This window comes from Hylobates moloch, unplaced genomic scaffold (assembly GCF_009828535.3).
Source record: "Hylobates moloch isolate HMO894 unplaced genomic scaffold, HMol_V3 SCAFFOLD_20, whole genome shotgun sequence".
Lineage (NCBI taxonomy): Eukaryota > Metazoa > Chordata > Mammalia > Primates > Hylobatidae > Hylobates > Hylobates moloch.
The window spans coordinates 17,210,053-17,237,961 of NW_026652295.1; the positions used below are offsets into that span (position 1 = coordinate 17,210,053).

The following is a 27,909-nucleotide window of genomic DNA, read 5'->3' on the forward strand; positions in this document are numbered from 1 at the left end:
TACCACTACCCTGGAGTTCAGAGGGTTTTAACACACTTCTAACAGGCTTTCTCAAGCATTAGTTCACTTGATCATTGTGACAATCCAAACTGTTTACTGACCAATGTTCCCATTTACAGAATAGGGTTTACACAAGGGGTTAAGGAACTTGCCTCGAATTTGGCAGACTCAGGCTTAAAAATTGTTCTCTGTATTCTAAGTGTTTTCTCCACTAATCAATATCCAGCAGGTTTATTTTTGATTAACAAAGGGCCTTCCTAAAATATCAATGAAACACACATATATGCATAATATCCTTGGCTGTTCTTTCATGGGAAAACACTACATTGTTAAGGCTTTGTTTTTCATGTGTGATGTTACACACTTATTATTCCTAAAATGTTAAAGGCCAAACTGTGAGAGCTTTCGCATAATAAAGTGCTATTTCTAGTGCTAGAGTTTTGTTGTTGGTTGACCAGTTTATTCTAAGGTCACAAGAGCTGGATTACCACTTTAGCCTTGTCTTATTTTGCTACCTTATCCAAATTCTTTACTGTTCTTTCAGATTTTGATGAGATCTTCCTCTTTCAAATAGATATCAAATACAATTTGCACTCATGAAATAGTATTCCATGGAGTCTTAAGAGAAGTGATGTGGCATAAAAGAATCAATTCTAACTAATGGGGCTATTGAGTACCTACTGAACACTTACCATGTGTTTAGCACCATGTGCTAAAATAAGAAGTGGCAAATGTACCCTAAAAACTCACATGTTGGGAAGGCAAAATAAAAACCAGGGACACAAAATATTGCATTCTTGATGCTTTGTTCTTATTTATTTTTAAACTTTTTCTTAGAAATAGGATCCTGCTATGTTGCCTAGGCTGGTCTCAAACTGCTGGACTCAAGTGATCTTCCTACTTCAGCCTCCCTGGTAAGTGAGACTCCAGGCATACACCACCTCTCCTGGTTCCATGAAGCTCTGTTGTCATAAATGACAATATTATAAGACTGGACAATAGAAGACAATAAAAACTGTGTGTTCATGACAGCGTGGGTATTAGAGCCTCAGAAAAACTTTTAAATGCGATTTCTTCTGATGATAATGGGAAAAAATGCAGAAAGTATAAAAGAAAAATAAAGAGCCCCAGTAATCCCATTATCCAGAGATAAGATAATTATTGTTAAACAATAATGGTAAATTTTCCTTCTAGACTTGTTTCTATGCTTCTGTTCCCCACAATGGTTCCCAAACTGTGGTCCCCAGACTAACAGCATCAGCATCACCTGGAAACTCACTGGAAAAGCAAATGCTTGAGCCCCACTGCAGACCTACTGAATAAGAAACTCTAGGGGAAGACATAGCAATCTGTGTTTGATGAGCCCCCCAGGTGACTCCGATGTATGTCAAAGTTTGAGAACCACCGACATATGCTAGACACACACACAGATATACACACATAACTTTTCCCTCCCAAATGGGGTTATGGTAGACATACTGTTTAAAATTTTACATCCATATTTGGCACCAGGCTTGTATTTTGAAAATCACCTAAATATTGCATAAATACTGTATTGTATGCCCGAATGCCTTGTACACAGGTGAACAACATCACAAAATGCTTCATAGAACAAATGCAATTAAATACCAAGAGTCAGCCAGACTAAAACATTGCTGGCTGAATAAACAAGTCATTTAGTAAAGTTGCGACCTTATGAAATCCATTTTAGAAATTCTGCATAGTTGCATAAGGGTTTTAGCCTCTTTTTAAAAAATAAGGAACATCTGCATTAGCTTCTTGATCCTGTCTGTGAATCTATTTTGGGGTTACTTAGAAATTTGCTTTTGTTTTCCAACATTCTGGCACTGAGCAAACAGTTCCCTGACCCACCAATCTGACACACCGGAACTGTCACCTCAACACCCTTGTATTTGTCTTCACCCCACCACAGCACAGCACTACTGCACAGATTCCAGAAAAGCTATGCAAGCTCCTACAGCTTGTATGCAGGCCAGAGGCCTTGACTCAGATAGCAGAGAGAGGGTTGAAGTGAGGAGGAAGTCTGTGAGAATGGAAAAAAAAAAAAAAAAAAAAAACTGGGGTAAGTGGCACCAACATCCCATGGAGATTTTGCTTAATTTGGCCAAATTATTTTTCCAGTTCTGGAATACATCCCTTTCCAAATCTTTGCCAACCCCAAGGAAATCGCAATAGAGTAAAGTGGAGGAAAAAGTCAAGCTTTTCATTTGCTCAAGGTCACCCCAAAAGCTTAATTAGAAAAAAAAATTAATTCACAGTAAGATAAGAATATCTAAAGTGTATCATTGTTTCTTTACAAGAAAAGAAAGGCTCTGTGACCTTGGCCATGTCCTTGAAGTTTCCTGGGCCCCAGTTTCTCTTCCATTAAGAATGACAAGAATGGCTGGAGAACATGAATTTAAAAGTTGTCAAGTGAGGAGAACAAAGGAAACCGAAGAAAAGTGCAAGTATAATATGATTTTACAGCACCTATAAAAGATGTACTGGTTGGCAATCTCTCCGCTTAACCAATAAAGAGTGCACTCCAACTGCATCTTTCTTTGTTAGAAACCTCCTGAGCAGAGGCAGACACAGCATACCAAGCACACAAAGGGCACTGCAGAGGAGCGGTTTACCTGCAGACTGGAGCCAGAATGTCTGGGCCTGAATACCAGTTTCACTGCTTACTAGCTAGGTGACTTGAGCAAATCACTTAATCCCACTGGGCCTTGGTTTCCTCATTAAGGCAATGGGCTTAATCGGGCTTTGTAAGGATTAAATGATTATGTAAAGCACTTAAAATAATTTCTTATCTATATAAGTATAGCTATTGTTATTATCAATAACATTATTAGGAATACTGAAGATCCTACTCAAAAGATAGAAAGTAAGAGGTGGTTAAGGTTTGGAGACATCATTGAAATGTAACATGTGCCAGAAAACAAGAAATCTGTACCTATAATACATGACATGGGACCATCAAAAGGGCAGACTCAAGAGTCAGAGTTAAGTAAGCATGCTACTCCCAAATCCAAGCAGAGACTACCAACCACACTGTGTATTACAGATGTATCCTTCAAAGGGCGACCTTTGATATCAAACGCAAAGTAACTCAGAGAAAAGACTCAAGTTAAGGTCACAAGAGGACCTGGATTCAAATCCTAGCACTTCTATGTCTGAGCTACGTGACTTCTGTAAATTACTTAAACTCTCTGAGATTTATGGCCTAGATTTCATAAAATACTTTCCCCTACCCTACAAGACTGTTATAAACCTGGCACAGGAACAAACAATCAATAAATGTTAATTATAACAGATCAGTCTTAAAGGGAAGGTAACACTCAAATGAAAGAGCTCCAGTTAAAGTGCAATGGCTGCTGAAAGAGGACAAATAGCCCATCATCTAACCTTTTTCTATTTTGTTACAAGAAGGAGAGGGCATGTACAGATGGCCAGGTACCTGGAGGGTGACAGCAGCCTATTTTAGGGAGAAATGACCTACAGGATGGCTAGAGGTACTGACTGGACCAAGGTCAAAACACAGAATTCACAGCTTTGCTCAGGGGCTATCCCACTTTTAAACAAAAGCTGTGCAATGAAATATTTTTTGTCTTTGGGTTGCAAAAATTGCTCTGTTTATTCTGTTTTAAAGTTGGAGGGTTTTTTCCTCACTGTTTTAATTACAGGCATTTTTTTTTTTTTTAATATGGTGTTTTATTATGTTGCCAAGACTGGAGTGTGGTGGCTATATACACACGTGATCATAGTGCACTGTGGCCTCTAACTCCTTGCCTCAAGGGATCCTCCAGCCTCAGCCCTCTGAATAGCTGAAGGGACTATACACAATCAGGCCTGTCTGTTACTTTTTAAAGTGACCATTCACCTGTATTAATAACAGCAATTTAATAATATCAGAATCCATATGCAGAGATCAAAATTAATGAAGCTATCCCTACCTTTAACAACTAGAAAATATAACACAGAATTTACCTTTTTTCACGAAGGCTTTCCCCATACACAATTTAGCTGCCCTTCTTACTATGAAGTAATGTGACATAATTAAGAGTTTCACTCATGGATTGTCATTTTATTTGACTCTGTAAAAAAAAATCTCATTTATTATGGCTGTTTTTCCTGTACATACGCATACACAATTACTTAAAATTAAGAGAAGGAGGGCTCCTGAAAATAACCTCCAATAGGAAACCCTGGTAATACAAGCACAACATGGGTAAACCAGTGAGGACTGGCCAGAGACCTTTTTCAAAAAAACAAAAGAAAGTTGAAAGAGGGAATGAAACTATATTAATTAGGCCACTGCTCTGAAAAGAAAACCATGTTTATAATATGTTTTATGTGAAAAAGATGAAGAGTTTTGGTTTTGACTCAGAGCAGATGCTTCCTGGAATTACTTACAAAAATAAGGGAATAGAAGAAATGTTTTACTTTTCTTAAAATTTTATCAGGTAGCCGGGTGTGGTGGCTCATGCCTGTAATCCCGGCACTTTGGGAGGCTGAGGGTGGGTGGACCACTTGAGGCCAGGAGTTCGAGATCAGCCCGGCCAACATGGTGAAACCCTGTCTCTGCTAAAAATACAAAAATTAGCAGGGCATGGTGGCAGGTATCTATAATAATCCCAGCTACTCAGAAAGCTGAGACAGGAGAATCGCCTGAACCTGGGAGGCGGAGGTTGCAGTGAGCCGAGATCATGCCACTGCACTCCAGCCTGGGCGACAGAGCAAGATTCCATCTCAAAAAAAAAATAAATAAATAAAATAAAATAAATAAAAAATTCAATCAGGTTTTCCAACTTCCTTTTTTACTTTGACATTTTTTCTTATTAATATGCCCTTTTAATTTGATGACATAGATAATAAATGGTATCCTGTCCCTGGGGGGTAATAGGGGTAAAAAAAATAAATAAAAGCAACAGAAAGCACTTTCAGTTTTCTTGTGAATTAGAATAACTATTCTCCTGTAAAGCAGATTTTTAAGGAAAGGATAATCAGTGAGATCAAAAATTTCAAGAATAGTAAAACCTCACGAATGGCCTGCCAAAAATCCTGCTTCAAGTTGAATAAATGTCTTTAGTATTGCTCTCATATATCACATATAAGGGCACAGCAGGATGAATTGTGATGCAGTATAAAAGGAAGAGTCTATGAAGCTTTTGGTCCATCCCGAGAAAGCAACATAAACTCATCTACCAATTTCATTGAGAGCCACACAAACAAGCATCATTTGCCAACTGAAAGCGTCGTACATTTACACTGTTTCAATAATATGTGGGTAGAAGGTAATAAACACCAGGTGATATCCTCTTATTTGTCTTTTTTTTTTTTTTTTTCCTTTTTGTGGAGAACGGGGTTCTCGCTATATTGCCCAGGCAGGTCTCAAACTCCTGGGCTCAAGCTATCCTCCCACCTCTTGCCTCCCTGAGAGCTGGGATTACAGGCGTGAGCCATAACAACTCTACAGTAGAGACTTTTAATCACGATTTGAAGTTTTTATACCAAATCCTGATTCTGCCCTCTTTTTTCCAGATTAAATTTAGAAAAAAAAAAAAAAAACCAATTTGGGCAGCCTCACACAGACTGTCTGGTTTTACTGCTGAAAACAACAGGTTGGGTGTGGTAGCTCACACTTGTCATCCCAGCACTTTGGGAGGACAAGGCAGAAGGATCACTTGGGGCCAGGGGTTTGAAACCAGCCTGGGCAAAATAGAGAGATCTCATCTTTACCAAAAAAAAAAAGGCCAGGTATGGTGGCACAGATCTGTAGACCCAGCTACTCTGGAGGCTAGGGTGGGAGGATCGCTTGAGCCTAGGAGTTTGAGGCTTCAAGGAGCCACGATCACACCACTGCACTCCAGCCTGGGTGACAGAGTGAGACACCATTTCCAAAAACCAACAACAACAACAATAAACCCTTCAAACAGAAAACATCGCTGGATATTTTCCATCATATATTACTTCCCTCCCCCTCTCCCCACTTTAGTTTTCATATATCAAATAATCAAAAAAGCATATTTTAAAAAATAGATCTTCTTTTTTGAGACAGGGTCTCACCCTGTCACCCAGGCTGGAGTACAGTGGCGCCATCTCTGCTCATGGCAACTTCCACCTCCCAGGCTCAAGTGATCAATCCTCTCACCTCAGCCTCCTGAGTAGCTGGGACTACAGACATGCACCACTATACCCGGCTAATTTTGTAATTTTAGTGGACACAGGGTTTCACCTTGTTGCCCAGGCTGGCCTTGAACTCCTGAGCTCAAGGGATCTGCCCGCCTCAGCCTCCAAAGTGCTGGGATTACAGGTGTGAGACACTGCACCCAGCCTGATGCCCATTAAAAAAAAAAAAAAAAAAATGCAATTTCTTATTTAAGTACTTTTACTTGAACCAAGTAAAATACATATTCAGCCTAAAGTCTCCAGTATTTTTTTTTTTGAGACACGGTCTCACTCTGTCATCTACGCTGGAGTGCAGTGGCCCGATCACAGCTCACTGTAGCCTCAACCTCCTGAGCTCAAGTGATACTCCCGCCTCAGTCTCCCAAGTAGCTGGCACGCACCACCACACCCAGCTAATTTTTTTTTTTTTTTTTTTTTGTACAGACAAGGTCTCACTATGTTGCCCAGGCTGGTCTCAAACTCCTGGACTCAAGTGATCCTCCTGCCTTGGCCTCCCAAAGTGCTGGGAATATAGGTGTGGGCCACAATGTTTTGGCCTTCCAGTATTCTTTGAATAAAGAAAATAATTAACTAAATGGGACGTAAGAAGGAGTAGAAATCAGAATGATCAAACCAACAATTTATTTTTTTTTAAGTTTATTGATTTCCTGACACGGGGGAAAACATTGTGTACAGTTCCAAAAGCAACTACTTTAACAAGTTGATTCTAAGTATGAGTGAAATACAAACTTCCAATGCAGAAGCAATAGTGTGTTTCTGCGGTTCACTTTTACCTTCAACACAAAGCATTAGAAATTCCTTTCTTCTAATGGGAAATTTCAACTAGTTGGACTTGCCTGCCTAGCTCCCCACCAAAGCCTGGCACAGTGGCTTAATAATCACATTTATCTCAGCCAGCTCCTGGAGCGCCTTTCAAACATATCCCTTAGTCCTGCTTTTATCTTATTACAATGCAATGTAACTATGGAAACATAGGATTTCGAGTTATATTTTCTCTTACAAATAAAGAGAGCTGCCTTTTATAACTCAATTCAATCTAAATTGTGTCATTAGGGTCAACTTTTGTTTTTTTTTTGAAGAATGTGAAAAAGTAAACATTTAAGTTGAAAAGAATAAAAAGACAAGCATTTTTATAAAATCCAGGACACAGTTTCTTCGAATTACAAAAAGCACCATCTTTCCATCTCTCACACTACTGCTAATGGCCAGAGGACATTGGCCTTCTTCAAATTCTTAAGTGACCTTTGTGAGGTCAGAGGAGAGGGCCCAGGCTTGTAGCATGCACTTGCAGGTAGGCAAGAAAGAAACCTACACCAGTTGCTTAAGTGCAGACGACAGTGGCTGAACACCATCCCATTCCTAATTAGGACCTTTCAATTCTCCCTATGCTACATGCTCCCAAAGCTAAAAAGCCAAATGAAATATTCCAGCAGGTAGTATTCTAAAATCATAAATACAAAATCCCCAGTAATATCATAATAAAAAGACACTGAAGGCCAGGCACCGTGGGTCATGCCTGTAATCCCAAAACTTTGGGAGACAGAGGCAGGAGGATCACTTGAGCCCAGAAATTCGAGATCAGTCTGGGCAACATAGGAAAACCCTATCTCTACAAAAATATTAAAAATTAGCAGGGCATGGCGGCACATCCCTGTGGTCTCAGCTACTTCAGAGGCTGAGGTGGGAGGATCCCTTGAGCCCAGGAGGTAGAGGCTGTGGTGAACCATGACTGCACCACTGACTCCAGCCTGGGCAACCAAGCAAATACCCTGTCTCCAAAAAAAAAAAAAAAAAAACACTTAAAAATAATACTCTTGTGCTGTTTGTCATAAATATGGCCACTGTCTAATATAAAATGTGACTCAATTTTCATTAGTAATAACCAAACATATCAGTTTCACAAGGGTCCCTTTATCTTGCAGTGAGGCAGATCCTGTATTGACTTATTACTGCAATACCTGAAGCAAGTTCCTTTACACCTGTGCTCCAGGCTTCCCACCACGCTAAGGGCAACAGCAACTTCACTTGTTGGTCCAAAATAAATATTTAATAACAAAAGCTTATTTTTGGCTAGTTGTGTTATTTTCACCATTTACCTGGGGAGGGGGAGGAATACTAGAAGGCCAAAATGGTTCTCTCTCTCTCGTGAGTGGGATTGGAAATATTTTTTTCTTTTCTTATCTGTGCTTTCTGTAGCTGTCCTGAATTAATGTCACAATCAGACTTGGAAGAAACACTGTCCTTGGCAAAGAATAATTCCTACTAAGAATAGTCAGTTTAAGGCTCAAGCCCTGAGCCATTTCTGCTGAGCCCCCAATGGGGTCAGAGAGGGAAATTCAGCATCATAGAGGCCTGGCTCAGCTCAGCAGGCAGCTGGGTCCTCACTATGGTCCCTACCTGGCCCCCACCTGTTGAAGTGGCTCAGTTCAGAGAAAAACGACACATCCTGCACTCTCGTCTGTGCCAAGTGATCAGAACCTCAGCTCTGGGGCTAGGGCTGTGCAAAGTATTTTTCTACAAGCAACCAAGTGACTCTAACATGTAGCCAGTGTTGAAAACCACTGCCCCAACAGATCCATGAACCTCTAAGCACCAACTTCCCATAAAAAGGAGGGGGAATTTAAATTCTCTCAAAATGTAGCTCTCTCTCCATATCTGAAAAGGAGGAACTACCCTTGACAGTCTCATAAAACTGTACCTCATAAACAAAAATGTTCAATTTTTACAAGTATATAACAAAAAGCTAGTTACTTTCAAAACTCAAAAAGCTGATGTATACTACGTTGATTAGTACAAATGAAGCTCTTAAAAAGATAAATGATTCATTTCCAACCAGATTCTTAAGTTAAGATAAAATCTGATGGTTTGATTGGCTTTAAAGAGATCTTAAAGCCATATTTCCTCTCTTTAAACTATAACTCCTTTCATCTTATGCTGACTGTGCACAGAGATTTCTTTTCTTAATGAATAGACATTTCTGCTAATGAGAAAAAAGCCCACACTGACCAACTCAAACACATATGAATGATTAAAAGTAACTTCATATTGCTTATGTTAAAGTCCATGTTAATTTGACATTATCAGAATAATTCATCCAAGGGAGAGGGCTGAGCCTCTCTTCATTGCCCCTAACTTTATTTTTATTTTTTGAGACGGAGTCTTACTCTTCCACCCAAACTGGGAGTGCAATGGTGGGATCTTGGCTCACTGCAACATCCGCCTCCCAGATTCAAGTGATCCTCCCACCTCAGCCTCCCGAGTAGCTGGGATTACACGTATGTACCACCACACCTGGCTAATTTTTTTGTATTTTTAGTAGGGATGAGGTTTCACCATGTTGGCCAGGCTGGTGATCTGCCCACCTTGGCCTCCCAAAGTGCTGGGATTACAGGGATGAGCCATTGCACCCGGCTCATTGCCCCTAATTTTAATAAGATCTCTCTTTCTGTCTCTCTCACTCCCCCTCTATCTCTCTCACACATGCATGCGCGCAAGTGCCCCATTGTATGTTTCACAGTCCCAAGCAAATGTTTAAGAAGAAAATGGAGGCAGAGAGAGTTTGCAGGTATTATGTGCCAGGCTGGTGCCAAGCATTTTACACATATTGTTTCATTTAATCACAGTAATCCTATAATGTGGCTATTATTGCTCTAGGTCATAGATGAGGTTCAGACAAGTTAACAAACATCATAAAAGTCAGTAATGCAACAAACTGTATTCACAAGTAATATTAACGAATAATACAAACATTTAAAAAAATGTAGTGAATGATGAAATTTCTATAAAGCAGATTTATGTGTTACATTTAAGTGTGTTTGCATTCCTTTGGAAAAAAAAAATGAGTAGCAACAACCAGAACGTTTGTTAGGGCAAAAGGAAAAGGAGATTGGGCATGGTGGCTCACACCTATAATTCCAGCACTTTGGGAGGCCGAGGTGGGCGGATTCCGTGAGCCCAGAAGGTCCAGAATAGCCTGGGCAACTTGGCAAAATCCTGTCTCTACAAAAAATACAAAAATTTGCTTGGTGTGGTGGTGTGTGCCTGTAGTCTCAGCCACTTGCAGGCTGATGTGGAAGGATCACCTGAGCCTGGGGAAGTTGAGGCTGCAGTGAGCCCAACCACAGTCACTGCACTCTAGCCTGGGCGACAGAGTGAGACCCTGTCTATGTATATATACACATACATACATAAATGGAAAGGAAGTCTGGAGTCAGGAGTAACCAACCAACCCTTTCAAGTGCAGAACAGCAAACAGACCATTGGAAGTCTCTGGTAACTCCAATATTTGTTACTGCTAGTTGGTCCTAAATTCAAGAGAAAGCACACCCTCAATATAGATTAAACTCCTGAGGTTGCATTGATCTCGGCAGTGATCTCCAATTGTTTTAGTCCTTCGACCTTACACATGTTTCTTTTTGTAACTGTCTGAGTAAAACTTGCAGTAACTTCTTCCACAGTCCTGAAGACACAGTAAATCTAATTGTGTCGTCTGGAAAAAGTTACAGAAGTCTCTTCATGTAGTAATGGGAAGCAAAGGTGCTTTTAAAATACAGCATTGAAGTGATTTATTTGAGGTCTTTGCTAAGTGAAATTATAGAGTTTTATAGATGTGAATCTGCATCTCAAGCATCACTATTCATCCAACTATTATTGTGCAATATAAGAATGTACAAGAGGCCGGGTGTGGTGGCTCACGCTTGTAATCCCAGCACTTTGGGAGAGGTCAGGAGATCGAGACCACGGTGAAACCCCGTCTCTACTAAAAATACAAAAAAAAAATTAGCCAGGTGTGGTGGCGGGCGCCTGTAGTCCCAGCTACTGCACTCCAGCCTGGGCGACAGAGCGAGACTCCGTCTCAAAAAAAAAAAAAAAAAAAAAGAATGTACAAGAACCTAGACTGGGACCACAGGTGCAAGCCACCTTGCCCAGCTAATTTCTTTCCTTTTTTGTTTTTCTTTGTTTTGTTTGTTTTTTTGAGATGGAGTCTCACTCTGTCGACCAGGCTAGAGTACAGTGGCACAATCTCGGCTCACTGCAACCTCCATCTCCCAGACTCAAGCAATTCTCCTGCCTCAGCCTCTCGAGTAGCTGGGACCACAGGCGCGCACCACCACGCCTGGCTGAGTTTTGTATTTTTAGTAGAGATGAAGTTTCACCATTTGGCCAGGCTGGTCTCAAACTCCTGACCCCAGGTAATCCACCTGCCTCGGCCTCCCAAAGTGCTGGGATTACAGGCGTGAGCCACCGTGCCCCGCACTAATTACATAATTTAAAAATTTTTTTTTGTAGAGATGGGGACTCATTATGTTGCCCAGGCTGGTCTCGAATTCCTGGCCTCAAGTAATCTTCTCACCTCGGCCTTCCAAAGTGCTGGGATTACAGGCATGAGCCACCACGCCAGGCCTTTAGACTGCTATTAAATGTGGCAATTGCTACATTTAATACATGATTTATTACAACCCAATTAGAAAGCATAGTGTCTGACACATAAGTGCTCAACAAAGACAACAAAGACCTGCCAAATGAGGGAAGGAAAAAAGAATGGTAATGAAACAAGCATACACAAAACATGACCAATGTAATAAGAAAGGTATGAAACATTCCTGGAGGTTGGAGGGTGGAGACATTGCTCCTGGCAGAAGAAATCATGAAGGGCTTCATGAAGACAGAACGGTCCTGAAAGATGGGGATACCATCTACCCTCTCCAATCCCCCAGTCTAACTTCTCATCTAATGAAGAATTGGGCTTATTATGTTGTGGCAGCCTGGAAACATATGCTTATGACTTCATCTAAAACAAACTTCTTATAAAGAATAAAGCAGCATTAACTTTTAAATATCCTTCTAGAAATTTGACAACTAAACCTCACTGAAATGTCAGAATCTAGTATTTCGTTTTCTGAACTATAATGGATTCAACATGGTACTTACAAATGTCTTTCCTCCATTTTCTTCCCGTACATGGAGGATTTCCTTAAATCATCAACTTGGAATTGAACGTCTTTAAAATTTCACTGCCTTAGAGTGAATTTCTTTTTTTACCCAGCAATGAAAAAGTTGTGTTGTTATATAAGGAATGCACTAATTTTTATGTATTCATTCTACAAAACCAGTTCAATTTAGCTAACCAATCTCATGAAATTTTCTAGCCTTGCATGTCAAAAACCCCATGATGGTAAAGAGATGAGTCACTGAACTCTAACACATATGCAATAGTTAGGTAAGCAAATTGGCACAAATTCCTTCTTTAAGACCTCCATTATTTTCTCCAGTTGAGTAAAAGTACAAACAGAAACAAATTTAAATCTTAGAAAAACTCTAAGGTGCTTTAGGACGCTTTCCGGGTCCTCTTTCCTCCCCCTTTCTTTGTGCATCTGCTACATATTAACAACACTAAAACCATAGAAGACCTCTATAAACAACAACGCCTGCAAGGAATACCTAAGACATTCTGGTGCATATCTCAGTAACAGATGTTTCAGTGCTACATCTGAAATCCAATATTCAGTAAAGCAGTGATGATATACTTCATTGTAACACAACAGATAATTATGTTATACTTTGTTTTTATTTACAATAGCTCCTCAGGGCCATTTGAGTTTATTTTTCTTCAATAGTCTTGCTGTCACTGAACATAGTCTTCTTTGCTTTAGAGTCTGAGAATCTAACCATTTTGTCAGAGGCATTAGAACCAGAGTGATTCCTTCTTGAACGTAGCAAGGGCTGGGTAAAATAAGGCTGAGACCTACTGGTCTGTATTCCCAGGAGGTTAGGCATTCTAAGTCACAGGATGAGGTAGGCGGTCTGCTCAAGGTACAGATCACACATACCTTATTGATAAAACAGGATGAGGTAAAGAAGTGGCTAAAACCAACCAAAACCAAGATGGCAAGGAAAGTGGCCCCTGGTCATCTTCACTGCTCAATATATGCTAATTATAATGCATTAGCAGGTTAAAAGATAGTCTCACCTGGCCGGGCATGGTGGCTCACGCTTGTAATCCCAGCACTTTGGGAGGCCGAGGCGGGTGTAACCCCAGCACTTTGGGAGGCCGAGGCGGGTGGATCACTAGGTCAGGAGATCGAGACCACGGTGAAACCCCGTCTCTACTAAAAATACAAAAAATTAGCTGGGCGTGGTGGCGGGCGCCTATAGTGCCAGCTACTCAGGAGGCTGAGGCAGGAGAATGGCGTGAACCCGGGAGGTGGAGCTTGCAGTGAGCTGAGATCACGCCACTGCACTCCAGCCTGGGCAACAGAGCGAGACTCCATCTCAAAAAGAAAAAAAAAAAAAAAGATAGTCTCACCCACCATGACAGTTTACAAATGCCATGGCAACATCGGGAACTTACTCTATATGGTCTAAAAAAGGGAGGAACCCTCAGTTGTGGGAATTGTCCATCCATTTGTGGGAAAACTCATGAATGATCCACCCCTTATTTAACAAATAATCAAGAAACAGCCATAAAAATGGGGAATCAGCAGCCCTCGGGGCTGCTCTGCCTAGGGGGTAGCCATTGCCTTTATTCCTTTCTTTTGAGACAGGGTCTCGCACTGTCACCCAGTGGTATGATCATCAACTTGGAACTCCCAGTGGTACGATCTCAGCTCACTGCAACCTCCATCTCCCAGGTTCAGGCGATTCTCATGCCTCAGCCTCCTAAGTAGCTGGGACTACAGGTATGCGCTAACATGCCAGGCTAATTTTTGTATTTTTAGTACAGACAAGGTTTCACCATGTTGGCCAGGCTGGTCTTGAACTCCTGACCTCAAGTAATCTGCCCGCCTCAGCCTCCCAAAGTCCTGGGATTACAGGCGTGAGCTACCATGCCCAGACTCTTTTACTTTCTTAATAAACTTGCCATCACTTTACTCTATGGACTTGCCCAAATTCTTTCTTGTGTGAGATCCAAGAACTCTCATTTGGGGTCCAGATCAGGACCCTTTTCCGGTAATATCTTAACATGGAAATGAAGTCTCATCAGGGCTGTATTGGAATGCTACATACACTCACAGGATTAGAGACTACCAGCAATTATCAAGTCAAATCTCACTTCATATATATGTAACATACCCAAGTGAGCACAGCTAGACACTGGCAGACAGGGGCAGAGCCCAGGTTTCTGGATTGCCAGTTGTAACTAACACATGTAACCATGTTCACAGCTGGTATTACCAGAGATCTCCTGGTAAGGCTGCAACGATCTCTGTTAAACAAAGAAGTCCTGACTACAACAATGATCTTGAGTGTGTTTATGGGGAAAAAAATGGTCCGTATATTACATTTCTAAATATTTTTGCTACAGTTTTTTTGTTTCAGAGAGGAGCTGAAAAGTTTGGATGTATTATCTGGTGCGTTGGTATGATATCTGTATTCATGGTGAAAATTGCTCATCATAAAGCATTTGCTACATTTATTATTTACTTATATAGCAGGCATTTTCTTAGACTAACTGCAGTTTAGTTTGGTTACAATAGTAGCAGCGATGGTGGTGGTAATAATAACAACAAACAACATGACTGAACATGTACTGTGCCTGTCACTTTTCTAAGAACTGTATATATTTCTCTTTTAATCTCTCAACAGTAAGGTATTTCTTTGTTTCCTCATGCAAACTAGTATCAGAGAAGGTTACCAGCTGGCAGGTGACAGATTCAGAGAAAGTCCTCCCTAGGACAATTAAATATAACAGTAGAACAGAAAACAGAGTTAAAATCCCTTGTAGAATATTTTTCATAAAAAGATCAATTAATGTCCTGCTACTATCACCATCCAGAGCAATGCTGTTTCTCTCTCCTTCTTTCTTTCCCTTCCCTTCCCTTCCCTTCCCTCCCCTCCCCTTCCCTTCCTTCCTTCTTTCCTTTTCTCCTCCTCCTCCTCCTTTTCCTCCTCTTCCTCTTCTTCTTCTTTTGGAACACTGGTTCGAAGGTACATCAGCACAATGCTTCTTAAACTTCAATATGTATATGGATGCTTCAGGAACACTGTTAAGTGCAGATTTTTCGATTCTGTAAATCCGTGGTGGGTCCTGAGCTTCTGCATTTCTAATGAGCTCCCAGGGTGTGCTAATGCTGCTGATCCACAAGGGATTAGAGCATGCAAATTAAGTTATGGAGAAAGCATTACTGTTTAATTTTACATATGGTAGGAAAATGCTGTTAGTGAACCTACAGGTGAAACCTAATTAGGGGTCAAAAATCAACCATAGATAGAGCATATTTTATCTTTCCAGTCATTGTTTCCTTCTTTCAAGAGGCAGCAGCAGAGTTAAGAGAGGATTCCCTGTTCCCCTCTGTTCCCTGTTCCAGTGAAGAGTTTTCAGGAAGAGACCTCACAAGAGAGCTATATGTAAAAGACAGCAGAAGGCAGGGCTTGAACTAATGGCTGCATAATTAGCTTGATATAAAAGAAGATTATTTGCATTTCAAATATTACACATTTTCCCCCATAACAAGAGTACCTGTAGTTAGAATTTTTTATGACAAACTTTTTAATTAGTTAGTACTTAACACACGTAAATTTATTTTTTATTTTTTATTTTTATTTTTTTGAGACAGAGTTTGGCTCTTGTTGCCCAGGCTGGAGTGCAATGGTGCGATCTCGGCTCACCACAACCTCTGCCTCCTGGGTTCAAGCGAGTCTCTTGCCTCAGCCTCCCAAGTAGCTGGGATTACAGGCATGCACCACCATGCCTGGCTAATTTTGTATTTTTAGTAGAGACAAGCCTCCTCCATGTTGGTCAGGCTGGTCTCGAACTCCTGACTTCAGGTGATCCGCCTGCCTGGGCCTCCCAAAGTGCTGGGATTACAGGCGTGAGCCATTGCACCTGGCCCAACGTATGTAATTCTAAATCATCAAAGAAGCTTTAACTGGTCTTTGAAGGGTAGAATCCATTCTGCTACCCAAATATATTGTCCTCCTAAAACCCACTGAGAAGCTGCTGTCACCTGGATTTAAAATAGCCTGGTGCTATGAACTCTGCCCTAATTATATCAAAGAGTAAAGTCAAGGTCTTTCAAATCTCAAATCAAAATCAAAGATCTCAACCTTTGGGAGAAGCTCTAAATATCTAAAAGCATCTTAGCTACTGTTATGAATGGAATCCTGACCCCACACCTTAAATTTCCATATTGAAGCCTTAACCCTCAGTACCTCAGAATGCGACATTTGGAGATAGGAGCTTGAAAAAGGTTCAAGTTAAAATGACGTCATTACAGTGGGACCTAATCCGTTATGACTGGTGTCTTTATAAGCAAGGAAATCCGGACAGAGACACACAGAGAAGGAAGACAATGAGAAGACACAGGGAGAAGACAGTCATCTACAAGCCAAGGAGAGAAGTCTCAGAGGAAACCAAACCTGCCCACACCTTGATCTCGGACTTCCAGCCTCCAGGGTAGAGAGAAAATATTCAACCCTTCAACATGGGTGCCCATGTTGAAGGCACCCAGTCTGTGGTACTATGCTATGGTAACCCTAGCAATACCAATACATTTGCTTTCTTTTTTTGGTTCCCAAATCACAGTAGATGTTCTAAAGAAAGTTCTGAACTTTCCTTCAGAAAAAGATGGGTTGTATATACTATTAATTATTAATGTTATTATTAGAGATACTCTGGGACATGGGAAAGTTTATGGTGAGTGTTAGAAGGCCTCACCACAGCTGTCAAATTAACTTGTTCTCTGAATACCCAATGCAAAATATTCTATATCAACATATATATTTCTGCTGGGTGTGGTGGCTCACACCTCTAATCCGAGCATTTTGGGAGGCTGAGGTGGAGACTGCTTCAGCCCCAAGAGTTCAAGACCAGCCTGGACAACATGGTAAAACCTCATCTCTAAAAAAAAAAAACACAAAAATTAGCCAGGCGTGGTGGCATACACCTATAGTCCCAGCTACTCGGGAGGCTGAGGTAGGAGGATTACTTGAGCCCAGGAAGTCCAGATTGCAGTGAACCATGATCATGCCACCACACTCCAACCTGGGTGACACAGTGAGACCTGTCTTGAAGAAACAAAACACAACAAGAACAACAACAACAAAAATATATATATATATTTCTCTTCATTGAAATTTAGACTTTGCCACATCAGAACAATCTGAAGCCTATCTAGGTTTAAATTCTGGTGTTGTCATTGAATTAGCTGTATAATTTCCAGATTTTACGCCGTCCCATCTGTAAAATGGGTACCTACCTCATAAAGTTGCAGCAAGTATTAAATGAGATACATTTCATAACAGAAATACATTTCATAACAGACACTGGCTGACAGCTCTTCCAGCATATCTGGGTACCTATCAGCTTTGGCTATTATACTTATCAAATATAGTCAAAGTCCTCCTCTCTTATAAACAGGCTTGGCTAGCTGGACAGTGAGTTTAAAGAGTAGATTAGGCCGGGCACAGTGGCTCATGCCTGTAATCTCAGCACTTTAGGAGGCCAAGGCGGGTGGATCATCTGAGGTCAGGAGTTCGAGACCAGCCTGGCCAACATGGTGAAACCCCATCTCTACTAAAAATACAAAAATTAGCTGGGCGTGGTGTCAACACGCCTGTAATCCCAGCTACTCAGGAGGCTGAGGAAGGAGAACTGCTTGAGCCTCGGAGATGGAGGTTGCAGTGAGCCAAGATTGTGCCACTACACTCCAGCCTGGCCGACAGAGTGAGACTGTCTCAAAAAAAAAACAAAAACAAAAACAAAAAACAAAAAAGAGTAGATTAAAGCAGAGAATCATAAAAATGGGTACTTATACCTTTAAACGTTTTTACATTAACAAAGTATTTAAAAGTTCGTTCATTCAGCAATCTTTAGACTGACACAAAGTACATTTCCTTGAGAATGGTCTGCTGAATGGAGTTCTGGTTGTTTTTCTATGTAAACTACACCATGATGCATTATGCATTTTCAATGTCTGTTTCTTTAAGGACAATAAAGAACTGGTCACTGAAAAACAATGTGAGTACAGAAACCTCTTCTATTTTTATAATCTCCCTCTCTCCTGTATTTAATTCGATGGCAGTATTTTTTAGAAAGTGATTCTCCAATGTTAGTAAGCTTCAGAATCACCTGGAAAGTTTGGTAAAACACAGATTTTTTTTTTTTTTTTTTGTATTTTTAGTAGAGACAGGGTTTCACCATGTTGGCCAGCCTGGTCTCGAACTCCTGACCTCAGGTGATCCACACACCTCGGCCTCCCAAAGTGCTGGGATTACAGGTGTGAACCACCGCACCCAGCCAAGTTTCTGATATAATAAGTCTAGAGTGGAGGCTGAGAATTTGCATTTTTAACAGGTTTCAAGAGGACTCTGATGCTGCTGATCTGGGAAGCACATTTTGAGAACTCACCTTCACTGATTCTGTCTTCCACAGAAAGCACATTTTTTCTGTTCATATTATATCAATTTACATAATACTTAATTAAACTCTATAAAGCCAAATACTACTGGTTTTGGTAATTTACAACTCAACGGGGAGGCGTGGAAGTGCGTGGCATGCAACTGGGATGCCCATAGTCAGCGAACCCACCCAGCATGAGCATCAGTTGACTTATGTCATAGAAGGAATTGAGAGCACCAGTTAATGCAGTGAACTGGTTAAATGGAGATCAGTTCAGAAAGCCTCAACCACATTAAGTTGATGCTTATAACTTTTCTGCATCCACCCAACACAAAGCAGAAAAGAATCATGAGCTAGAAGTATATGGTTTTCTAATAATTATACACTTGTTGAAGATTTTTCTCTTTATTTGGCATCTCCAACTCTATGTTATTATCTATACAGGGTAATCAATTTGGCTTTAATTTGTAGGTATAAAAATTCCCCATGGAGACTTGACATGTGAGCCTTACCGCCTTTACCGTTGACATCCTCTGAGAAATCACAAAGTAATTTGTGATTCAATGCTTTACGTAACTTTAACTTTCTTTCAAAACTTCACCCTGTTTTCTGAGGAGTTCCAGTTAATTGATCCATACACACTCAAGTTATTACAGATGAAAACTCAGGACAGTGGAACACATTTCTGAGTGCCCTCCTGAGTTCAGAATGCCCCAAATCCATTTTCATTCCATTAAATAACAAGCATATATGCTAGAACACCAGTTACCATTCCCCGACCCTTGGTTATCTAGCTACACTAATAAACCAAGAAAAGATTAACCAATTGTGACAGCTTATCAAGACCTCAAGAAAAAGATTCAACTCCAATTGCACACACATGAACAGGAGGCCAAAGACAAAGTAGCTGGCCCCTCTTGTCCCACTCCTCCCCAAATTAACTCCTCTGTCTAAACCACACAGGCACTGAGAGGCAGCAGAAGCCCAGGGCATAAAACAAAACAGAAACAAAAAACACGTAGAAATTCCAGCTCAATTTCACTTCCAAAATCTAAAGAAAATATTTCTATTTATTTATAAAATGTTTTTATAACCCATGATTTTTGCATCTGATTATTCTATGCTTGCTTCTCTTCTTGACCAAAAGAAATGAGAGATATAAACACCAATGGGAGAAAAAAACTATCATTAGCAAACAAAATTACTATCTATAAAGAAAAGCCAAGACAAAAAAAGATATCAGAATTAATGAGAATTTAGCAAAGTTACTGCCTATAAGTATATACTAAAGTCAACAGCATTTCTAAGCTATAAGAAAAAAGAGAATGCAACTTAAAATGACCACTTCTAGGTTGGGCACAGTGGTTCACATCTGTAATTCCAGCACTTTGGGAGGCCAAGGTGGAAGGATCATCTGAGCTCAGCAGTCTGGGCAACATGGCAAGATCCTGTCTCTATTTAAAAAATTAAAAGTATTTAAAAAATGTTAAATATGACCACTTTTGGTATATTTATGCAATTGAATACCATACAGCAATAAGAATGAATAATCTAGAACTATAACTAGATGATCACAAAAATAACACTGAACAAAAGAAGCTAGATACAGAAGAGCACATACTGTATGATTCCATTTATGTAAGGTGCCAAAATAGGCTAAACTGACTCATGATTTTAAAAGTCAGGACAGTGGCAGCCCTTGGGATTGTTAGTAACAGGAAAGAAACAAGAGGAGGGTTTCTAGGGAGCTGCTAATGTTATTTTTTGATCTAGGCTCTGGGGTTTAACTTGAAAATTCAGCATACATATGGAAAAAAATGCATGTATCATATTACGCTTCAATTAAAAAAAATACCGCTTGCGATAGAAAAAAAAAAATTTAAGTACCCAGATACAAATCTAACAAAAAGATGCAAAAACCTTAAAGACTTTTTTATGTAAAACTTTTATTGCTAAACAAGAATAAATGTATATACCATGTTTTCAAATTAGAAAATCCAACACTGTAAAGATGCCAATTCTTTTCACATTGAACTATGTGTCCAGTGCAATCCCAAAATAGTTTTTAATCGCATCTATAAGAATGACCAAGCCACCCCTATAGCAGAACACAATGAAGAAACTGGTCCTACAGTTATCAGTACTGCAGTGTGGTACTCCCTAGAGACAGACAAACAGAACACCGAAACAGAAGAGACGGCCCTGAAAATGATCCCCAGTTATCTGGAAACCTAGTCTGATAGAACCAGTATCACAGTTCAGTGAGAAAGGCTGGACTATTCAAAAAATAGTGCTAGGATAATAGGTTATCTTGATGGGAGGAAATTAATCTCTACTTCATACCATTAAAAAAAATCAATTTCGCCGGGCGCGGTGGCTCACACCTGTAATCTCAGCACTTTGGGAGGCCGAGGCGGGCGGATCACGAGGTCAGGAGATCGAGACCACGGTGAAACCCCGTCTCTACTAAAAATACAAAAAGCTAGGCGTAGTGGCGGGTGCCTGTAGTCCCAGCTACTCGGGAGGCTGAGGCAGGAGAATGGCGTGAACCCGGGAGGCGGAGCTTGCAGTGAGCCGAGATAGCGCCACTGCACTCCAGCCTGGGCGACAGAAAGAGACTCCGTCTCATAAAAAAATAAAAATAAAAATAAATCAGTTTCAAGGATTTAAATGTGAATTGTAAAGCTTAAGACTTTTAGAAGGTATAAGAGAGTATTTGTATGAGCTTAGAGAAGAACTTTTTAAAACATGATACATACAGAATTAACCCTTTTAAAAAAATAGAGATGAAGTCTTGCTTTGTTGCCAAGGCTGATCTTGAACCCCTGGGCTCAAAGCGATCCTCCCACCTCAGCCTCCCAAAGTGCTGGGATTACAGGTATGAGCCACCACATTTGGCCGATAAAGCATCCATCTTAAAAGCAAAGGGTAAACTTCACTATTTTAAAAATCAGAACTTCTAATAATCAGAAAATAAATAAAATCAAGCAAAAACAGAATCCACAAACTGGAAGAACATTTTGCATATAACAAAAGATTAATATACACAAGATATAAGTAACACCAAGGAATCAATTTTAAAAGGCCAAAAAAAAAAGACAGAAAATGAGTAAAAAGAAAGCAGGTACTTTTCAAAAGAAAACAAATGAATGGCCGATAAATATATGAAAAGATGTTCCATTGCACTGTTATGCAGGAAATGCAAATTAAAACCACAATAAAATATAATTTCACATGCTCCGCATCAGTAAAAATTTTAAACTCTGATAATATTAAGTACTGTCATTATCTTATACTACTGGTGATATTAACTACTTAGGAAATCAATTTCACATGCACATAGTAAAGTTTAACATGCACATATGCTACGATCCAGCAATCCAAATGTTCACAGCAGCACTGTTCATAAAAGCCCCAAACTGGAAACTACCCAAATGTCCATCAACAATGAAAGGATGAACTGTAGTATATTCATACAATGGAATACCATGCAACAGCAAAAGTGAATTCAGCTACGTGCATCAACACGGACAAATGAATCTCAAGAACAAAGTTGACTGTGCAGGTGGTTGCATAACTGTATATACATTTATCAAAGCTCATCAAAACTGTACACTTAAAATGGGTAAATTTTTATTATATGTAAATTATACCTCAATAAAGCTATTTCAAAAACAGATGAGCAAATAAAGTGGGAGGAAAAGTTCAAAAAGTAGCACTCCATTTACAAAAATATCAAAACCAGGCAAATATAATATTAAAGTTGTTAAATTATAAAGAAAACTAAGGAAAGTAAATATAAAATTCAAGATAGTCACTTCCTTTCACAGGTACAATGAGAAGGAGTGGAAATGGGAATAAGTGATATAAGAAACAAAAAAGTAGAAGTTAGGTGGTGATACAAGGTACTTACATTTTCTTCTTAACTGTTGAAACCAAATATATAAGTTATATACTTCTTTATTATACATGCAATGAATTTTTTAAATAAAGCAAATTTAAATACTTCTATTTTAAAAAGATCAACATAAGGAGAATAAACTTATTTTAGCAAAATTTGATAATACATAATAATTAAGGCTAGCTACTTTGTTTTTCTTTCAGCTTCCTTCTTAACTTCAAAAGTTCAAAACTTCATTGCCTGTTAAATTTTCTGAATTTGGTAATAGCCTTAGAAAATACACCAAGAGCTGGGCGCGGTAGCTCACGCCTGTAATCCCAGCACTTTGGGAGGCCGAGGTGGGTGGATCACCTGAGGTCAGGAGTTTGAGACCAGTTGACCAGCCTGGGCAACACGGTGAAACCCTATCTCTACTAAAAATACAAAAAAAATTAGCCAGGTATGGTGGTGGGTGCCTGTAATCCCAGCTACTCAGAAGGCTGAGGCAGGAGAATCACTTGAACCTAAGAAGTGGAGGTTGCAGTGAGCCAAGATTGTGCCATTGCACTCCAGCCTGCGAGACAAGAGCAAAACTCTGCTCAAAAAAAAAAAAAAGAAAGCACACCAAGTATTAAGGGCTAAAGGGCTATATGATGTATTTCACCTACTCTCAAAGAGTTCAAAAAATAAATTATCTTTTTTCCACAAAAATTTGATAAGGCAAATGCAGCAAAGCTTTAAAATGTGCAAGTCTGCTATTCTTGCAACTTATTTTTTCAAAATTAAAATTGTGTTGTCCAAGGAGAGACTAAAAACTCAGCACAGGAAACATCATTTAATACTAAGAATATACTTTTAATGTCTCTATCCTACTTTTTTCTATTCTATTTTGTTTTTATTTTAATGAATCACATAACCGAGTTACTTGCTCTCCCTTGACTGGTCTCAGACTAAAAGATGGTGAAATACCCAGACTGAAGGATCAGAACAGGCTTGACTTGAAGAGATTCATTACCAAAGTGTCCTAGGCTAAAGTTAATTGTCACTGAGTAGTCAAGTGGTTTTACATGGCACCAAAAGTGGTGGCACTTTGGGAGAAGACTCTGTAGATTAACAAATTTCTGTTTTAAAAGAGTATAGCTTTCTTTGGAAAATAAAATACAGAGTCAAATTACTCCCAACTTCAGAAAAAATGACAGAATTCAACTCACTCTCTTAACACTGTAGCTTTTCTAAAGGAAAGTAAGTTATGCTGCATGAACATTGAAGAGAAACATTTTGGCTCCCAAATTTGACAGAGTACCACATATCATCCATTTACTTTTTTTTTTTTTTTTGAGACAAGTCTCACTCTGTCATCCAGGCTGGACTGCAGCAGCATGATCTCGGCTCACTGGGACCTCTGCCTCCAGGTTCAAGCGATTCCCTGCATCAGCCTCCCGAATAGCTGGAATTACAGGCACCCACCAGCATGCCTGGCTAATTTTTGTATTTTTTGTAGAGACGGGGTTTCACCATGTTGGCTGGGCTGGGCTGGTCTCAAACTCCTGACCTCAAATGATCCACCCGTTTCGGCCCCTCAAAGTGCTAAGATTACAGGCATGAGCCACCTCGCCTGGCCCAAACATCTTTTTTCCTTTTTTATATTAATACTATAAACAGGTTATGCAATAGCAAGCGAGCATTAAGCCCTTTGAAAGCAAAATCCACACTCTAATAAATACTTTTTGACTAACAATAAACAGCCTTTTGCCTTTCTTACATTATATTCAATATGAATACACATGTCAAATGTACAATATACAACATGATCTAAAGAAAAATAAGACCAGATGAGAGGGGAATGTACACCATCTCAAAGGAGATGCTAAAACTCGCCGACCACTATACATCATAGCTCATTACAAATTTGCATTAGTCTCCTCTGGGTCAAAAAGGCACTTTTCATAGAAAAATTTACCGTGCCCTGGTTTGTCATAAGTATAAATCTTTTAGGAAAAAGTCGCCAGAGTGTACCATAGCTCATTGATAAGTTAATTACTAGTGGGACAAAGCCTGTGACCAATGGCTTTGGAGAAGGCTCTGTTTAATATTTATTACAGTAACCACAAAAGCCTTCCTGCTATGAATTAAAGACACCACCGACATTTTAGTTCTGGCTACTGAGTGATTAGAGAAATAATAAGTAGCTGCTGATATATTTCAGCACTTTAATATAAACAACTGTGACTGTCTGGAGACCTTAACCGCATAAGGGGTCTCTAAATGTATTTAGTTGTTAGTGCAGGTCTCTTAAGGGGTAAAGGGGAGGAGACAGGAAAGGAAAAGAAAAACATACTTCTAAACACCATCACAAAATACACCTGTCACCAGTTCTTAATTTTCTAGAGTTTCAGAAGCCTTTGAAATTTTGATCAAAGACATGAAGTCTAACTCTTAGAAATTGTATATGCATACACACATTGTTTTACTTTTAATGTCAGGGGGTTCACTGCCTTCAGTTTAAATGTCCTGCACTACACAGTCACTATATTGCAAATACAGTAATAAAAAAACAAGTGCCAACTCGAGTTTTTATGCCTAAAGAATGACAAACTAAGAGGTCATCTAAACAGAGTTAAGAGATAACAAATGCACTACTAGTGGTTTTAAAAGTAATAATTATAATGATTTTTACATTCATAAAACACACTGATTAACTAACGTATTTCCTACAAAATTCAGTCACAAACTTATTTTAGCTAGCTCCCTTATTCCTAAACAAAGACTTGTACTGAGACAATTATTAATTACAACCAATTTACTGGGCACTCACAATGCAAGAGTCTGCTGAAAACAAAAACTACTGACCCAAATAGTTCTCCTAGGATATATAGTCTGTGGCATACTGCTCTAATTGTTTAACTTAATTCATGTTCTTTTGTAAATCCTTGTTCAAATGTAAATTACATCTGGCAGAGTCTCAGAGTGTATCTGATTTTTCCTGTTTATCTCCATAAATACAAAATTACAAATCTCTGCTTTCTCATATACAAGTAAAAGAAGAGCTGAGAACAAGCTGATTCAGTTCAAACAAACCAGAAGGGATTTAAACAAATCTAAGCGCAAACTTTATATATTTGGTTAGAGGCACAGAAGATTAAAAATATAATGACTCACAGACATGTGCTTTCAGAAAATGATTTATTAATGGATTACCAAGTAAAACTCCGTAATTATGAATTTCACTGGTCAAATTTACCTTCTTACACTCTTTAGGACCAACAGATAGAAGAACATGTACACAAACACACATTCCTTTCTTATACCCCATTTGTTGGATGAATGCCCCACAGGATTCTAACAAAAGCATTATTTATCCAACAGCTGAGCATCTTAACAAAATTAAAAAGCAATAACTATCTCTCAATCTGAGGAATTCAACTTTATGTGTCTGGGAGTCCTCAAATACACTTTTAATCATGCCTAAAAAATGAAATATATGACAAAAAATACTCAAAAGATACTTAGAAATAACCCTTATCCACCCAACTAGAAAAATCTCTAATTACTAAAGGACTTTTAAATCTTTCTTAATATTAAATTTCTTAAAATAATTTCTCAAAAGAATACACCACTATTGAACATAAATGACTAAATGTGTGGGATACTTAGAAACAACCATATCCACCCACCTAGAAAAATCTCTAATTACTAAAGGACTTTTAAACCTTTCTTAATTTTAAATTTCTTAAAATAATTTCTCAAATGAATATAACACTATTGAACATAAATGACTAAATATATGGGCTATCACAAACCCACTTTAGTAGTACACCTAAGGACACCTAAGGAATTGTACTTATTATATAACACTTTGCCAACCATCCATTTATTCATATGTGGGGTCTGATGCAATTCACCTCATGCCACTTTTTTTATTTTTTTGGAGACAGGGTCTGGCTCTGTCACTCAGGCTGGCGTGCAGTGGCTCAAACAGCTCACTGGAGCCTCCTGCCTCAGTCTCCTGAGTAGCTGGGACCACAGGTATGTGCCACCACGTCCAGCTAATTTTAAACAAATTTTTTGTAGAGATGGGGTTTTGCCATGTTGCAAAGGCTGGTCTTGAAATCCTAGGCTCAAGTGATCCTCTTGCCTTGGCCTCCCAAAGCGCTGGAATTAGAGATGTGAGCCACTGTGACCAGCCTCAATTTAAAAAAAAAAAACAGCTTTAAGATATAATTTATATACCGTACAATTTACCCACTAAAAGTGTCCAATTCAGTGATTTTTAGCATATTCACAGAGTTATGTGGCTATCACCACAGTTGTAGAACATTCTCAATACCCCCCTCAAAAAATGCCATATCCATCAGCAGTCACCCTCCATTTCCCCCAATTCCCCCAAGCCTAGGCAATCATCAATCTACTTTCCATCTCCACGAATATGTCTACTCTGGACATTTCACATCAATGGAATCATACAATAAGTGGTCCTTTATGACTGGCTTATTTCACTTAATGTTATGTTTACAAAAAGTTCATCAATGTTATATATGGCATGTCACCACTTTATTCCATTTTATGAATTCCACTGTATGAATATATCACATATTCTTTATCCATTCATCAGTTGATGGACATTTGGTGCCTCATTACAAAAATCTTTTCTCTTAAAAGAGTTTTTTTTAGCCTTCCAAAAATATCTTTATTTACAATTTTTGTAGAAGCAATTTGGCAATTTATATTTACAATTTAAATGCTCATAGTCTTTTCCTAATTTATATTAAGAAAATATAATTGGCTGGGCGCGGTGGCTCACGTCTGTAATCTCAGCACTTTGGGAGGCCGAGGTGGGCGGATCATGAGGTCAGCAGATCGAGACCATCCCGGTTAACATGGTGAAACCCCGTCTCTACTAAAAATGCAAAAAAATTAGCCGGGTGTGGTGGCAGGCTCCTGTAGTCCCAGCTACTCGGGAGGCTGAGGCAGGAAGATGGCGTGAACCCGGAGGGCAGAGCTTGCCGGGAGCCGAGGTCGCGCCACTGCATTCCAGCCTGGGCGACAGCGAGACTCTGTCTCAAAAAAAAAAAAAGAAAATATAATTTATATTAAGAAAATAATTGGCCAGGCATGGTGGCTCATGCCTGTAAACCCAACACTGTGGGTGGCTGGGGTTGGGGGATCACTTGAGGCCAGGAGTTTGAGACCAGGCTGGGCAACATGGCAAGATTCTGCCTCTACAAAAAATTTAAAAATTAGCAAGGCTTAGTAGTGTGCTCGCACCTGTAGTCTTAGCTACTCAGAAGGCTGAGGTCGGAGGATCCCTTGAGCCCAGGAGTTTGAGGCTACAGTGAGCTATGACCACACCACTCACTGCACTCCAGTCTGGGTGACAGGGAGAGACTCTGTAAAAGAAAAGAAAAGCCTGGTGTGGTGGGTCATGCCTGTAATCCCAGCACTTTGGGAGGCCGAGGCAGGCAGATCATGAGGTCAGGAGATCGAGACCATTCTGGCT

The 27,909-nt window shown here is 39.6% G+C and overlaps 1 protein-coding gene across 7 annotated transcripts in view; it reads right to left on the reverse strand.

Annotated features, from left to right (window-relative positions):
• The window catches only part of KIF13A (kinesin family member 13A), a 238,511-nt gene that overhangs the window by 173,502 nt on the left and 37,100 nt on the right, over positions 1-27,909 (reverse strand). Inside the window, exon 3 of one of the 7 annotated variants that reach the window (XM_032140358.2) lies at positions 25,164-26,597. The exons of the other annotated variants lie outside the window; for them this stretch is intronic. Coding sequence (XP_031996249.1) covers positions 26,531-26,597 — 67 coding nt within the window. The 3' untranslated portion in view covers positions 25,164-26,530. Of the gene's footprint in view, positions 1-25,163; positions 26,598-27,909 lie in introns of those variants that run through there. 7 annotated transcript variants of the gene reach the window in all.